The sequence below is a fragment of the Trachemys scripta genome, chromosome 7 (genome assembly GCF_013100865.1).
Source record: "Trachemys scripta elegans isolate TJP31775 chromosome 7, CAS_Tse_1.0, whole genome shotgun sequence".
NCBI lineage: Eukaryota > Metazoa > Chordata > Testudines > Emydidae > Trachemys > Trachemys scripta.
The window spans coordinates 105,914,552-105,931,500 of NC_048304.1; the positions used below are offsets into that span (position 1 = coordinate 105,914,552).

Sequence of the window (16,949 nt, forward strand, 5' to 3'; positions counted from 1 at the left end):
CAATTTGTCTTTGAAGCAACTAATTATCATATATAAGAGCCAATGAAACCTAATATATCTTTTCCACTGTCAAATCATTATTATACTTTGTATACAAAGGACATCTGTTGGTAAACAATTAACTGTATTTCTAGAAAGGAAAGGAAAGGAAAGGAAAGGAAAGGAAAGGAAGACTTTGCCTCTTTTTATTCAGTGAATTCTTTTTTATGCTCTCAAATAGGCAGGTAAAGTGGATCATTCAGCCATCTGTGCTCCATTAAAAGAGCAGTGATGTAATCACCTATTTTATTACTAACAGTAAAGACATAGGGATGGGCTCATCCTTGGGATAACTATTTTGATTTCAATACAGTTATCCCAGGGATTCATTTGGCCTGTGTCACAAATAAAAATTCCATTCTGCTACCCGTTTTCCTTTCACTCCCACTTCAAATGTACCACAGTACTCTATAGCAATAGCACAAAATACTGCACGCTCATTAATGTAAGATGGAGTCTATTGTACTAGTAACTGTAGATTGCTGTAGCATTTATGTAAGGCCCTCTCTAAAATCCTTTCCTTTATCAAATCTAATTTAAACACTGTCAGGTTCATCTCTAAACTAGGGGCCTGATCCAAATGTCATTGAAATCAATGGAAAAACTCCCACTCACTGACTGTGATGGGCTTTGAATCAGCCACGTCACGCCTAACATAAGAACCTACATCCTTTTTCATGCATGCCAACCTTCCCTACTTGAGTGGGATAGTCTCTATAGTTTAAACAGAATATTTATCATTTTTCCACTCTGCCCCTTGTCCTGAATGCTCTCCTAAACCAGTGAATTTTATCTGAATTTACAGTTGTGTCCTTATTTCTCTCCCCAATGTTCCTTTATGTTAGTTTCAAATATTCAGTAGATATTTGTGATGAAAAAAAGCACATTTCAGCCTGGTTTATCTTTACTTCAATGGAGTTATACAAGGGATGAATCTGGCTCATTATCTCTACCACTAGAAATAACTCAATCAGTATTTATCAGCTTTATTTTTGTCATATTCACAAGCTGCATAATTCTCCATACAGCTTAAGCTGTGGCTCTACTCTGAAAAGTGACTGACAAAAAGTGGCACCAATCTAACTAAGCAGATCCTCTCCCTGCATGTATGCAGAGTCCCATCTGCTGACTTCTGTACTAAAACATGAATTGTTCCTGATTTTTACTCCTATAAACCCTGCAGAGCCAACACAAATAAGAAAGACTGAGCAAGACTATTCCTTCTTCTGTTTCACCAGCAGAATTGTTTACTGAGTCCCAATCAGTTACACTCTGGCAGCCCCACTGGAGACAATGCACAAGGATAATTCAGGGCCTAATTAGGCCTATAGAAATTGTAATATCGGTGATGATATGTGAGAAGTTTGATTCTCAGCTTCCAGATTGAATTTTCCAGGCGGGAAGTTAGAAAAAAAAAATTTTAGTTTTAAACCGATGACTCAGGTTCCCATCTGTAAACTGGAACATAATAGTACTTAGCAGTGGACTGTTGTATGGATTAATTAGTTGAAATATATTTGCTCAATGCTATGAAATATAAAGTGATATTGTATATAAATAAATGACAAGTATTGTGGTAATCTTTTTTCCTCATTATCTACCCATTGGTGGATGTTTGCATACTAGCCAATTATGCCACTGGATAATAAATAACTCATGATGCTAAATGTCAATTGCATTTAAATTCCAATGGAGAGACATGAGTGTTCTCTCCTTTCGACGGACGCAAACATCCACCTGCTTGGGGTATATGACATTTCAGGGAAGGAGGGTCTTCAAAATAATAATCAAATACAGTACTGATTAACTTAATAAAAGTATGGTCCAGTAGATAGTTCCCTGAGTCCATTGCCCTAAGAGACCTGGGGGCAGACCCTCAGCTGGGACAAATGTTCATAGTTCTATTGATTTCAATGGAGCTATGACAAATTTACACCAGCTGAGGTTCTGTTCCCCAGATTCTATTCCTGGCTCTGTCACTGACCTACTCGGTGACCACGAGCACGTAACTTCATCTCTCTGCACCTCACTTTTTAGACACTGATGTGTACCTTCTTTTGTAAAGAGCTTTGAGCTTAACCGACAAAAAGTGAAAATGCAGAGCTAAGGAATAATTAATGAATTAATATTTGTAACATGCTTAGACATCTTTGGTTGAAAGTCTCTTTCTCAACAAACCCAACCCCGGCTATTGGAAGGATTTCAGATGTAGCATGCGCTCAAAACTCTGAATGTCCGCAGCAGATTGTGTGAAGAGATTTAAGACTAAAACCGTGAATTTCTATTTCTTGTTCTACACGCACTTTCAGATGGCTCTTTGTAAACTTGCAACTGATCTCCATGTACTAACTCACTATCCCCCATCCCCCACATGCCAAATTGTTTTATGATTCCAATTCTGCTTGTTTCTCCCACAATCTTAGCCTTGTAAGACTCTGCAGGCATTTTATTTTAACATGGCTGTCCAGCTGCTCCACAGCCTCCGTATGCCTAAGATTTCCATTGCTCTTTTAAGGAGCCCTGTTAAAAGTTGTGCTAACAGATGCATTATACTGACCAAACAACAGGATGTTGTAAATGTCTAACCTCTACGTGCTTTTCATATGTATATGCTAATAGGCATGCTCTGAGCATACAGCTGTAAATGCAAACAAGAGATCTCAGGATGGGCATGTTTTATAGATGTTTAACCACCTTCTGTCTTGGAACAGACCAACTCCTTACTGTTTGCAACATGAAAAGTGAACCTCATTTTCATGCTGTGTCAATCAATCAGGACCATAATGGCACAGAATAAAGGAGCTGTTAAGGTTAGTTCTGATGGAGTCATTTAAATCGCTGATGTATTTTCGGATTCATTACAAATGTGATATTCTGGTCTACGCAAGTTATTTCTATTACACATAAAGGAGACATTTCCTATGTTGTAGTGAGCCTTACTATACAGATTTTTTCCCACACAACAAATGTATGCCGCTTCGCATGAATGACTAACAAAATAAACAACCACAATCCAACTTGATTTAAAAGTCTCTATATAAAAAGCTTTTCTGCAATACAGATAACAGGCCAAATTCTCCTATCGTTCTACCTATCTTAGGATTTTATACTGCCACCTATCACCGTCGTATCTGAGTGCCTTTCATGAAAAATCAATAATAATGGTCTTCATGGAGTTTCTGGCACTTTCTCCTTTTTCAGGGTTGAAGTTTTGTTTTAAATTTTTTAGGTTTTTATTAATTTAATTACTTTTTTAATATTGATTTGTTTCAGGGTTGTTTGTGGGTTGGTTTTTTTGTTGTTTTTGTCAATTGAAGTATTTTGGGCAGAAGGGGGTATCAATGCTCACAGTTACACCAGTGTAAATGTGGAGTAATCCAGCAAAGTAACCGAGAGCAGAACTTAGCCTATCCTGCAGAATACGCATTTACTTTGTTTTTTATTTTCAGACTCTGATTTGGCAATTTCCTTCCAGAGTAATCCTAAAATATTCCAGTACCACGAACTGTAAAAGAGATGCATTAGAGTTAAAAATGGATACCCTTGCTGTAATATTCACATCTTCACAACTAGGAATATAGCTTTAGTGGAAGGAAAAATGGCTTCCTCTATCTCAGATCTACTGCAAAGGAAAATGTTGCTTTTGTGTTTTGTCCTTGTGTACTGTATGCTGTTACATGAGATTTCAGTGCTGTGACTGTGTGCGGAAGATGGTACAGCAAGGCATTTGAAGAGAACGTCAGCACTTGCATTATATGAGAGCACAGACATCCTTTCAGCAGTATCTATGTATCAAAAATATATTTATGAATCATATAGAGAATAAAATACATATTTACTATGAGATTTATTTCGGCATACATCACACCAAACAATTATTGTATGTATCTGAATTATTTACAGGGTTTCTATTTATTTGCATCTGAATGTATGACTTTTTAGAAATCTTGATTAAAAAACAATTTCTTAAAAAATAGCAGCTTTTAGTGTCAACACATTTGCATAAAACTACATACTGACCTATGCTATCATCCAAACACAATATTAATGACCAGTTGGTAATGAGATAATGAGTCAATAAGGGTTTTAAATTATGTGAGCTGGAACAATTTCTTGTCTCATAAGTAGATAAATAAGGCTCCTGGACTTTACTGAGCAAAGTGATCATTCTTAAGCAATTATATTGAATGCCATGAACAATGTTTTTCTTTGGCACTTTTTGGCACATATTCCTGCTGCACCAGATTTCCATGACTATGGCTGTTGCTTTTGTGTTGTTCCTTAGTATAAAACTGCCTAGGAGCTATATGAAATCAACAATGAAGATCTAGCAAGAGAGGCACTAAGATCAATATAATAATGATGTTACAATTGTGAGGATTCATAGGTGCTGTGCAGATGTATATATGCCAAGTATTACTCTGAAGGACAGTGAGAAATAGCAATGCTCATTTGGGGTGGGGGAGAGGCATTCAGCAGCTGTACGTTCTGGTGAGTTCATTCTTTCAGTTCCGTGGGTGCTTACTGGACCCTGTGCACAAGTGGGAATGGGCATAAAAGTGCAAGAATCTCAGGGGCCAGGGACAGCCTCAGTCCTTGAATACCTCCTGAGTGAGGTTAACAACCATAGTTGTACTAGCTCTCCAAAGAGGGCAAAGCAATGTCCCAAAGCACTGTACCATAGAGCAAAGCGGCCTGAGTGCCAGCAGCCACACATTGGGAGCTCAAAAAGGCCTCATGCTTGCTTGAGGCACAATGAGCCCTACAACTCTATGGAGAGGAGCTCCTATGACCATTGTGAGTGCAGTGCTGTGCTGTGCTGTGCGTTAAAGGCATTGTGGAGCCCATAGCCCAGTTTAGACAGAAAGCTAGAAGCTTTATAAATTATGCTCATGGTAGGAGACTGAATGACCCAGCGTATACAGGGTGAAATTCACCCTCCGTTCCCCACACACATCTGGACAAACAGGCTTTGTATTTGGAACCATACAGAAGCCACTCTGCAGTTCATGAGCAGGGTGTGGGGCTTCCCCTCAGCCTTGAACTTCCGACCCTGGAGCCATGGAATCACTGGAGCCATGGAATCACAGATCCACACGTCATACCACTTCCCCCCAGCTGATGCCAAAGCTGACATACAAACACGGGGACACAGATTCCTCTGAGCACCCAGCCCCAGGTGCAGCAGCAGCTCTGCTGTGCCAGGGGCCTTCTGCAGTCCTTACACCATGGGGTGAACGTCATACATTGTCTTCCAATTTTGTAACACTTCAAATCCAACCCAAATGAGTTTGACTATCTGAAGAGAGCATCCAGGGGTCTATAGTTAGTTAGCATCTCAAAACCCGCTTTGAAGACTCTATACAGCCTCCCCCAGGTCAAATAAGCATACAGACCAAATTAACTGCTGAAATGTAGTGATCTCTAATGAGGAACAAGGGCTTAGGGATTTCTAGCATATCAAGAGAAAACTCTTAACATCTTGCATTGTGCCCAAGGCCAGAGTTTTACTGCTATTTCAGCCAACATATTTCTGACATTACTGTAAGTTAAATTACAGTTTATGTTGCCTACATACAGGAGGTTTCAGTAAATGCAGGAACAAAACTGTTTAATAACAGTATGTAACCTACATAGAAAATTAAGTTGAAAAACCTAAAAGAAACAAAACCAAATCTCCAATGAGAGGATCTTGGTGGAAATATTATCAAATATTTCCCAGTTTTATAAGAAATGACCTGTTTTTCTGCAGTAATTATATGATTGTTATTGTTTACATTTATTGTGGTATCACCTAGAAGCACCAGCCCAGGTCAGGGCCCCAGGGCTAGGCAATGTACAAACACATAGTAAGAGATAGTCCCTGTCCCAAACAGCTTGCAGTCTAAATAGATAAAGGAAGGACTATTATTCCTGTTTCACTAATGGGGAAAAATGAGGCCCAGATGATTAATGATTTAGCTGTGGTCACACAGGAAGTCTGTGGCAGAGCAAGGAATTGAACTCCGCTCTCCTGAGTCTCACAATAGTGTCGCCAACCACCAAACCATCCTTCTTCTTTATATAAAGACATTACAGGCAACAAGGAAAATAGAACCAGTCTGATTTTTAAAACTCCTTATTAATCCAGTTATACTAGCCCACTATGGTCTTTATTCAGGAAACTACAGATGAGAATTTCTCAATAAGAGGTCTGGAAATGCCTAGGTTCTTATCTAGCAAGTCCAGCAGTGGCCAATATCCCATGCTTTACAGATTCCAAGGCCAGAAGGGAGCATTGCTATCATCTAGGCTGACCTCCTGTATAACACAGGCCATAGAATGTCTCCAAAATATTTCCCAGAGCATATCTTTTAGAGAAATATCCAATCTGATTTAAAAATGGTCAGTGATGGAAAAATCCACCATGAGCCTTGGTAAGCTCTTCCAATGGTTAATTACTCTCAGTCCTAAAAGTTTACACCTTATTTCCAGTCTGAATTTGTCTGGCTTCAACTTCCAGCCCCTGGATTGTGTTGTACCTTTCTCTTCTAAAACTGAAGAGTCCATTATTAAATATTTGTTCCCCATACAGATACTTACAGACTGTAATCAAGTCATCCATTAACCTTCACTTTGTTAAGCTAAATAGATTGCTCTTTTTGAGTCTATCACTATAAGGCATGTTTTCTAATCCTTTAATCATTCTTGTGGCTCTTTTCTGAACCATCTCCAATTTAACATCTTTCTTTAACTGTGGGCACGAGAACTGGCCATGGTATTCCAGCAGCAGTTGCACCAGTGCCAAATACAGAGCTTAAAATAATCTCTCTGATTGCACTCAATATCTTCCCCCAGTTACTTGTCCTCAACTGAACTATTCCTATGCTTGAAACAAAGCATGTGCATAAGTATTTGCAGGGGCCCTGGGGGGGGCATAAGCCTTAGAGAAGAAAATTACTTTAGTTGTGTGTCTTATACCAGTGCTACTGTCACTGTGCACATTGTCAACACTTACAAAATATTAATAATAGTTGTTTGAGTCTAATGATAGGAATATCAGACCAATTAGCACAGCAGTGGCTGACACTCTAAGAAAGTTTGATTTTCTGCAAAAGCATAAAGAAATAGAACGCGTATCAGAAAGGTTCCATTTGCAACCTTCTGGCCTAGGATGAAGAACAGGTTTTGATACTTTTTTAAAAAAACATACAAAGCCCATTGAAACTTTGGCAGTGATTTGCACTCCTTTACAATCTCAATTGATAATTCAGCACAAGAATTAGGTCCTCATGGTCAAACATAAGTGAGCAAATCAGATGAAAGTTAAATTTTCTCCTGTCATGAACTCACTTTACAGTATCTGTGGTTGTAATGCATGTGACTTACATTTAGAAATCCCCTAAAGGTGAAGGGCTTCATTGACTTCAACCAACAGAACTAAAATATGCCCTCTTCCCCCAGCTAGCAAAAGCTGCTCATACTAACCCCTGCTCTTCTGCAGTGTATGGCCCGGGAAGCAATTGGTGCTGGCCAAGGAGGTACAAGTCCCCCAGGAGATGTGCTCATTCAATATAGTGGCCTGCTTTCCCTAAGGTGTGAATCCTACTACTAATGCAGATGAACCCACAGGTGCAGAGGGGTTCAAACTGCATCCTATCCAGCGCTCATGGTGCTGAATCAATTGTGTAGTGTGACAGCTTTAACTGCAAATTTCCTTGCAGGGGCTAGTCATGGGTTATGGTGCCTGTCACTGCTTTGTTGATGACCCTCCAGTGACCTGGTGTAAAATGACCTGACGATCTCTACTGAACCAATATCCACATCACGAAACCACCCTCATAATTTGCACCATTGCCAGCTGTCTCAACCAAGGCCAATGACTGCCTAGGAGTGGAGATGGAACCATCACTTGAGTAGATCTTTCAGGACAGAGTTGAGACACGCTGGCAGGGAAGCATGAGGAAACTAGCGCTGATGCTGCTCAGACGTACATGTTCTATGTATAAATGGGCAACATTAATCTTTGGGCTCCCAGCCTGCCATCTTCAATTAAAAAGAAACTCCTTGCATGTCACTACTGGGTTTGCCTTACGCTGCACTAGCACCCAAACACTAATTAAACAATAGGTATGTATTAAGGGAAAGTACAGTAACAGAGGTTGTGAATTCTATTATAATAGAAAGGGATATTCTTAATAACACCCTGTTTTCAATTGCTTATTCACCATTTGGGCTGAAATTTCCCAGGCTTGGTTTCTGCCTCAGGTTGAATTTTTGGGGGCAAAATATAAACTATTTGACTGCTACATTCATCAACTTGGGATAGTACCCTATCAATGCAGGCAATTTTTTTCAACTGATTAATGACTGAACATACTAGAGTTCACATCTATATTGTCCTCCAATTTTAGATTTAATATACATAGTGACTAAAGTAAAAATCAGTTGAAACTGAATCTAGCCTGCCTATATTTCTCTGGGGTTGGGTTACCTTTTTTTTTTTTTTTTTTGGTAGGAGCCCTAGGAAAGCAGACCTTAACTCAATGGACTCTCTCATGGTTGAATAAACATTTAAAAAAAATGTAAAGGTAAACCAAAAGTTTCATGTTTGTTTTCCTATCTTACTCTACTTTTAAGACTACAAATTTGAGGTCTGGAAAATCTATTTTTTTACCCTGATCCTACTTTATTTTTGGATATAATTCCACTAAGTTGAGCCAAATAAGAAAATGTAACCCTTTAAATACCATGGAACATGTAGCATAATTAAGCAAAAGGGTCTATGGCTGGACACTATATATCCTGATGACAGAACAGTAATTATAAATAATATCTAGCTCTTTGGTAGCACTTTACATCCGATTTCAAAGCACTTCACAAAGGAGGTAAGCAAAATTATCCCCATTTTACTGATGAGGAAATTGGGGCACTACAAGATGAAGTGACTTGGCCAAGGTCACCTAGCCCTCTAGTGGCAGAACTGGGACTAGAACTCAGGTCTCCTAAATCCTAGTCCAGTGCTCAATCCAGTAGGCCAGTGGTTTTCAACCAGAGATAGGTGTACCCCAGGAGGTATGCAGACATCTTCCAGGGGGTACATCAACATCTAGATATTTGCCTAGTTTTACAGCAGGCTACATAAAAAGCACTAGCAAAGTCAGTACAAACTAAAATTTCATATAATGACATGTTTATACTGCTCTGTATATTATACACTGAAGTGTAAGTACAATACTTACATTCTAATTGATTATTGATTATTATATCCAATTATTTTATAATTATATGGTAACAAAAAAAATTCAGTAGTAGTGTGCTGTGACACTTTTGTATTTTTATGTCTGATTTTGTAAGCAAAAAGGTTTTAAGTGAGGTGAAACTTGGGGGTACACAAGACAGATCAGACTCCTGAAAAGGGTACAGCAGTCTGGAAAGGTTGAGAGCCACTGTTGTAAACTGCCAATGCTCAGCGCCTCTGAAAACCAAAGCACAATGCCCTAGTTGCTATAGGTACACTGGCACCTCCTGAAAAGCTGTTTGAATTATTTCTTTTAGAAAAAGAATGCTAAAGTTTTGCTTTAAAAACATACCCACACTTTCGGTATATCGATAATACAGCCTAAGAGTCAGGGGAGGGCTGCTCCTCTGCAGACAAACCATGTAGCCACAGAGTCAGGGTTTACAAAACTAAAAAAAGCCCAATCCAAAGCCCAGTGAAATCAATGGAAGGACTCCCTTTCACTTGAAAGAGTTTTGGATTAGAGTCTGAGAAAAACTCATATGTCAAACAGGATAAAACTTAACAGAGGCCAAAGACCAATTTTATTGGGTGGGGATGGCTTGGAGATCTAAGCATCACTTCTGGAAGATCAGGATACCTGAAATTACAGGTCCCAAATGTGACAGGATTCACTTAGTAATTCCACCAGAAAGAGATTTAGCACCACTCAATTTATTGTTTTGAAGATGGAGGGCACAAGAATGACTTTCAGATAAGACCTTATAAACCAATGGTTCTCAAACTGGGGGTTGGGGCCCCTCAGGAGGTCGTGAGGTTATTACATGGGGGGTCACGAGCTGTCAGCCTACACCCAAACCCCACTTTGCCTCCAGCATTTATAATGGTGTTAAATATATAAACAAGTGTTTTTAATTTATAAGGAGGGGGTCACACCCACAGGCTTGCTATGTGAAAGGGGTCACCAGTACAAAAGTTTGAGAACCACTGTAATATAAACTATGGTTCTGTCTTCCCCAGCTCCTTCAATGACATGAATGTGCTTTTAGCACCTTTTATAAGAGATGGGGATTGACCTAAGGAGGAGGCAATACAAGGGTGAATGGCAGGAGGTGGAGAGCATACACGGAGCACTGTGTAGCACTGAAGATGCACAGCAGATGGAAGGGAGAGTATGTAGGAATGGTGTATAACAACCAGCATACCAGGGGGAAGTACATAGTGGGAAACAATTAGGGTGACCAGATGTCCCGATTTTATAGGGACAGTCCTGATTTTTGGGTCTTTTTCTTATATAGGCTCCTATTACCCCCCACCCCCTGTCCAGATTTTTCACACTTGCTGTCTGGTCACCCTAGAAACAATGTAAAATAGCATGTGGCACCCAGTATACATGGCAGCAGGGGTAGGTGAAATGTGGAAGAGTGTGTCACACCCAGTATACATGATATGAGGGAGAAGTGAAATGTGGAATGCTGTTTGGTACTCAGGATACATGGCCCGGGAGTCAGGGGGAGGAGAGGTGAAATTGTGGAATGGTGATTGGCACCCAGGGTACATTTGGGGTGGGGTGGGAGGGCAGGGTGAAATGGTGTATGTCATCCAGGGGGCAATGTAGAATGATGTGTGGTACCCAGGATACACATCAGGCTATGGGGAATGGTGTATGGCACCCAGAGTATATGGCAGAGGTGTGAGGGGGAGTTGGAATGGGAGGCGGCACCTAGCACGCATTGCAGGGGGCTGAGGGGGAATTGTGTGTGTCACCCAGCATACATTGGGGGGAGGGGAAAAGGGGTGTGTCACCCAGCATACATTGGGGGGAGGGGAAAAGGGGTGTGGCACCCAGCATACATTGGGGGGGTTGAAGTGTGCCATGGTGTACAGCACCCAGGAGAGGTGGCAGGCAATGGGGCACGGCGTATGGCACCCAGGCGTGGCCTGCTGGGCTCTCTCCCCCAGGCCTGCAGCCAATGGCTCTGCTTCCCTTCCCCTGCACACAGAGCTGGGATCCCATGCTCCAAACCCGCGGGAGTTTGGACCCTTTTCCTGGGAGCGGCTGGAAGCGGAGAGAGAAGGGAGCCCGGCAGGACGCCGTGGCCCCTGGCTGAACCCGCCGAGAAGTGGGCGGCCCCGCACAGCTGCAAGGAGGGAGGGGGCGGCGCCCCTCGCAGCGTGCCGAGGAGGCGGGGCAGGGGGAGGAGAGGGCACAGCCGCCGGGGCTGTAACGCACTAGCTCTGCTGCCGGCGGCACTTACTTTTCCACAGCTTCTCTAGATCCGGGGATAGGCACTCCGCCTCCTTCTCCTCCACTGTCATACAAGACCCCACTGATATCGAGCATCACTCCCTTAATGCCTGCAAGCTGCTTTGCCCACTCAGCCATAGCGCGCACAGCCCGGCCTGCGGCTTGCAGCTGGTGCATAAGGTCAACTTAACTCCGCCGAGCCCAGAGCGCTTCCTTCCGCAAGGGCCGCTGGGAAATGTAGTTTTTCATTGGTGGTAATTTCAGCAGGAGAAGGCAAAGTGTGGGGGGTGGGGGGAGCGGGAGGGTGAGATGATGGAACGGGGTATGGCACCCAGCATACATTGGGGGAGGGGAAACGGGGTGTGGCACCCAGCATACATTGGGGAGGGGCTGAGAGGAGTGGAACGGGGTGTGACTCAGCATACATGGGGGTGAAAACGGGGTGTGGCACCCAGCATACAGGGTGGGGGATGGAATGGAGTGTGGTACCCATCATATATTGGGGGAGTGAGGGTGAGGAGAAACGGTGTGTTGCACCCAGCATACATGGCGGGGAGGGGAAACGGGGTGTGGCACCCAGCATATATTGGGAGGGGGACCGGGGTGTGGCACCCAGCATACACGGGGGAGGGGCTGAGGGGGGGTGGAACAGGGTGTGGCACCCAGCATACATGGGGGGGGTGGAAAGGAGTGTGGTACCCATCATACATTGGGGGAGTGAGGTTGAGGGGGAACGATGTGTGGCACCCAGCATACATGGGGGGAGAGGGGAATGGGGTGTGGCGCCCAGCATACATCGGGGGGGGAGGGGAAACGGGGTGTGGCACCCAGCATACGGTGGGAGGGGTGAGAGGGAGGTGGAATGGTGTGTGACACCCATCATACATGGGGTGGGTGAAGGAGAGGTGGAATGGTGTGTGGCACCCAGCATAAATTGAGGAGGGACTAAAGGAGGGGGAATGGTGTGTGGCACCCAGCATACATTGGGGAGGGGCTGAGGGGGAGGTGGAATGGTGTGTGGCACCCAGCATACATTGGCGGGAGGAGAACGGGGTGTGGCACCCAGCATACATTGGGGGGGTGAGGGGAAGGTTGAATGGTGTGTGGCACCCAGCATACATTGGGGAGGGGAGAGGGAATGGGGTGTGGCATCCAGCATACATTGGCGGGAGGGGAAAGGGTGTGTGGGACCCATCATAGATGGGGGGGAGAGGGGCAGGTGGAATGGGGACTAATGGGCAGGCAGCATTTTCGATTCGCTGCTAGTGATGACAGTGAGCAGGGGGAGAAACGGATTCTCACGGTGGCTGTCTTGAAGAAAGCTTCTATATACAACTTCAGGTCACAATCTGCTTCATTTGTGGTCTTTTATAATAAATAATAGTAATTACTATCATGCTAAGGTCTTGCACTTAGCAATCATCATCACTACCAAGCACACGTCACCCAGCCTTTTACAAGTCATTACAGTAGTATCTACAGCCCACAGCCAAGATGAGGGTCCCTGTGTACTAGGCACTGAACAAACACATAGTAAGCGACTATCTTGTATGGTCACACTTCAGATCACTCACAGACATAGAATCTGATGCCCATCCTAATGAAGTTAATGGTAAAACTGTCATGAATCTCAACAGAAACTCTTTTTATTCAAATCTTCCATTTAAAGAAATCACTCCTGGGCTGAGACCAAACCTTCGGAATAGCAGCCTGAGTAAGTTACAGGCACCTGAAAATGACTCATCAAGGAGGAAAGGCTTGTGCAGCCTTACCTACAGGCATTGCTATGTGCTCTGCCTGTAATTTTAAAAGGCTGCAAAAAAGCAGGGCAAGGAGAGAAACAATTTAAAATTCTTTATATTATCTTGCTTTTATTATTTTCATGGAAGGTTGCAGATTGCCAGCCATGGAAACTGACATCCTCTACTTCTCCCCACAATGCAGGCTGCAGTGGAAGCTTCTCCACATTGTGCTACCCTCTGTTCTTCAGTTCTCTATTGAAGGGACCACCCCCAGGGAAAAGAAGGCAGCACCTATTCACTCCTTGGCTTCTGGGATGAGATTGTATACAAGAGAGCCCATTACATTGATAAGAGAAAGATTAAACCATTTGACACGTTAGCCATGTTGCTTAATGTGCTACTGGAAGGGACTCCAATACTACGGGGATGAGGATGGTATAAGAACCAGAATAGAATAGAATAGAATAGAATAGACCTATTGCTATAATGAACAGAATTTGCATCTGTGGTTACCAGTAACAAACAGTTGAGAAAATGAGTGGTCAGCATGATAAAGAGTGTTTGAATAAAGAGAAAATTCCAAAGAATGTAGACATTATGAAAGCTGCTCTTTTGCTCAGAGCAAATGTTAACAACACTTCTTCAATGTTTCACAATAAACTCATTGGGACACTAACTTACTGGAAAAAAATCCTCCATTCTAAGAAATATACATGCCACTATTGTTGAGTCAGACGCTGCCAGTAGTAACAATGGCACACACTTATTTTTTAAAAGTGTAGTTTTGTTTATCTTTTGTGGAAGTATCCCATGACCCTGAAAATGTTGCCACAAAAGTGTCTTGGGTTTTGATTTTGAAAACATGGTCACCTTCACATTAGGGCCTCAGTTTTCAAAAGTGCCCTCTAATTTGGGGGGGCCTCCATTTTTGCCTGACTTAGGCACATAGAGCCTGATTTTCAGAGGCACTGTGCACTGAATTCAGTAGAATGACTTGGTATAAATATGGGTCGCCAGCTCGGATCCCATTTGTTATATTGACTGCTTTTTAAGCTCAGCATTTGCAGCACAGGCATATTACCATGCACATTTTTGCAGTGTAGTAGAGATTTGATGTAAGTATAAAATGGGACCCATAGAGAGCATATTTATTTTAACTGAGGCTGTGTTGATCAAAAAAGTAACAGAAAGCCTGGCAAGACCATTTTGACCCAGCCAAAATACAGACTAAGCTGTACCTTACAAAGTTTGTGCTTTTACATACAGTACATCCCACTACCTCATAGAAACAATTGAAAAAACACTAGCCTGCACATAAAGAATTGGACTAATCCTCACTATTTTATAATCACGGGTAAGATTTTATGAGTTGTGTTCCAGCCTTACCGATAATATTGTTTTCCCCTTGATACAATGCAGATAGTTTTTGTTCTTAATACTAGCAATAGCCTGCCACAATTCACATAAAATATAAGAAACTGTGTTGGAATTATAGTCCACTTTGTTTTGAAAAAAAGCAGAGTAGCCTTGGCACCACTGATTTGCATCACTGCTTCTGGAATAGCTGCTGGCTTCTCCTTACAGATAATATCTAAACAGTGAAATTCATTAAATAGACCCAGAAATGGATCAGGTTATTTAAAACAACATCGCTAATGGTGCAATATCTCAGCTGTCCACACTGATAGTGAACATTGTCTTGGATAGTGTTATCAGTCCAGGACACCCGCTATGAATATTGATCCAGAGCTTGTTACAGCCATCACTTGCCGTCAGGACAGGTCAGGGTTGAAACCCACCTAGCATCAAAGCAATTTAAAGACAGGACTCAGACTGAATTTTAATGCCTGAGCTGAGAAACGAACCAACTTCAAGCAAACAGTTAAGACTAATATGTGTGTGTGTGTGCACATGTGTATGTTAAACTGACAATATGTGAAGATATCTGCGAGCTCAAAAATTTGTATCTTAAAGAATTCCATTACTACAACTCACCTTTTACAATTGTACAGCCACAATATTAAAATATATCCACAAGGCTATATTTTGTAATCTTACATATATGAGATGGTTTGGATTTTCTCTTCCAAAATAAGGCCCTGATCCTGCAAAGACCTATGCATGTGCTTTAAGTTAAGTTAATTCATACATGGACCAGAGGAATATTTCCATATCACAGCATCTGCGATGGCATCATAATTGTTTCTAAGTAATTCGTTACACCACAGTTTCTAGGACTAGCGTGTTGAGTTTTAAAGAGGATCATGTTTCAGACATATTGATAAGAAATATTTAAAGGTCTGGTATCTATTTTCCTTAGTTGATCACACTAAGAACCATATCCATAAGCTATGACCAGGGCCACCCAGAGGATTCAGGGGGCCTGGGGCAAAGCAATTTTGGGGACCCCTTCCATAAAAAAAAAGTTGCAATACAATAGAATATTATATTCTTGTAGGGGCCCCTGTGGGGCCCGGGGTCTGGGGCAAATTGCCCCACTTGTCCTCCCCTCTGGGCAGCCCTGGTGGTGACTATTACTCTTCTCCTTCTTTCTTTTTCCTACTCCCTTCTTCCCTACCTCTATCCCAATTAAAAAAAAATACAATCTAAGTATCTAACAAAGCAGTGCCAATTCTTTACTAGGTTCATTTGTCCCTACCCACTGTCTGTTTGTATCTTTAGATTGGAAGCCCTTCAAGTCAAAGATTGTCTCTTTTTTATGTTTGTATAGTGCTCAGCACAGTAGAACACCACACTAATTGTGGCATTTGGGCACTGCCATAATATAAATGATGATAATAATTAATCATAATAATTCTGTAATTTGATTCCTGCCCATCTTCATCTTTTTTGTCTCTCTTTCTTCCTATTCAAGTATTTTAGGTTCTGTGATATCAAAATGGAAAATAAGGGTCAGATTCTGCCACTTTTAATTCCATTACCTTAGTACTGTCATATTTTGTTTAGTTTTATTTCTTTAGATTTAACAATAATTTTATCCATACAAAAGCTCTGAGCACCCTAAAAATAATTAATTTCAATGGGACAACTGGCAGTGTAAGATACTACTCAACATGAATAAGGGTGGCAGAATCGATGGCATACTACAGTGCAAAATACGTGTTAACAAGATGATTCCCAAATACAGACAACATTAATATTGCCATCCCCAAATCCTTCACCCACAAATAATATTCCTTTTTTCAATGTTCATCCTGATTTGTCAGGTCAAATGCAAACGCCAGAGTGTGAGAAGAAAATCCACCTTATAGATACAGTACACACAGTTTAGTTAGTGTGAAGTTTAAAAAATATACAGCTCTCTGATTGCTTAAACTGGTTATGGGGACTCCCCCCATCCCTAGTTGTGGTCCTGTCAGACCAGGAGGATGGCACACTGGTTGAGTAGTATAGAGAAGCATGCCCTGCTTTTGCCAGCCCTCTACCTGTTTTATATATGAATAGAGGATTTTATTCTCCTGTAGGAATAGGAGTCACTTCCATTGAGAGTTATTCCTGTCCTGTGGTAGTGGAGAATCAAGCCATCACCTTAATCTGCCGAGAGAGAGAGAGAGACAGAGAGAGAGAGAGAGCAAGCATGATTATAACTTCTTGTTCAATACTGTAGTATATAAATATTTATTTCTGCCACTGACTTGGTGTGCGAACTTGGGTAACTCACTCACCTCACTTGTGCCTC

At 41.9% G+C, this 16,949-nt stretch overlaps 1 protein-coding gene across 1 annotated transcript in view; it reads right to left on the reverse strand.

The window, feature by feature from the left end:
* Positions 1 to 11,715, reverse strand: part of LHPP (phospholysine phosphohistidine inorganic pyrophosphate phosphatase) — a 171,133-nt gene extending 159,418 nt beyond the window's left edge. Inside the window, exon 1 of the mRNA XM_034777139.1 lies at positions 11,518 to 11,715. Within this exon, the coding sequence (XP_034633030.1) occupies positions 11,518 to 11,684 (167 nt within the window). The 5' untranslated portion in view covers positions 11,685 to 11,715. The remainder of the gene's footprint in view (positions 1 to 11,517) is intronic.
* Between the last annotated feature and the right edge of the window lie 5,234 nt (positions 11,716 to 16,949).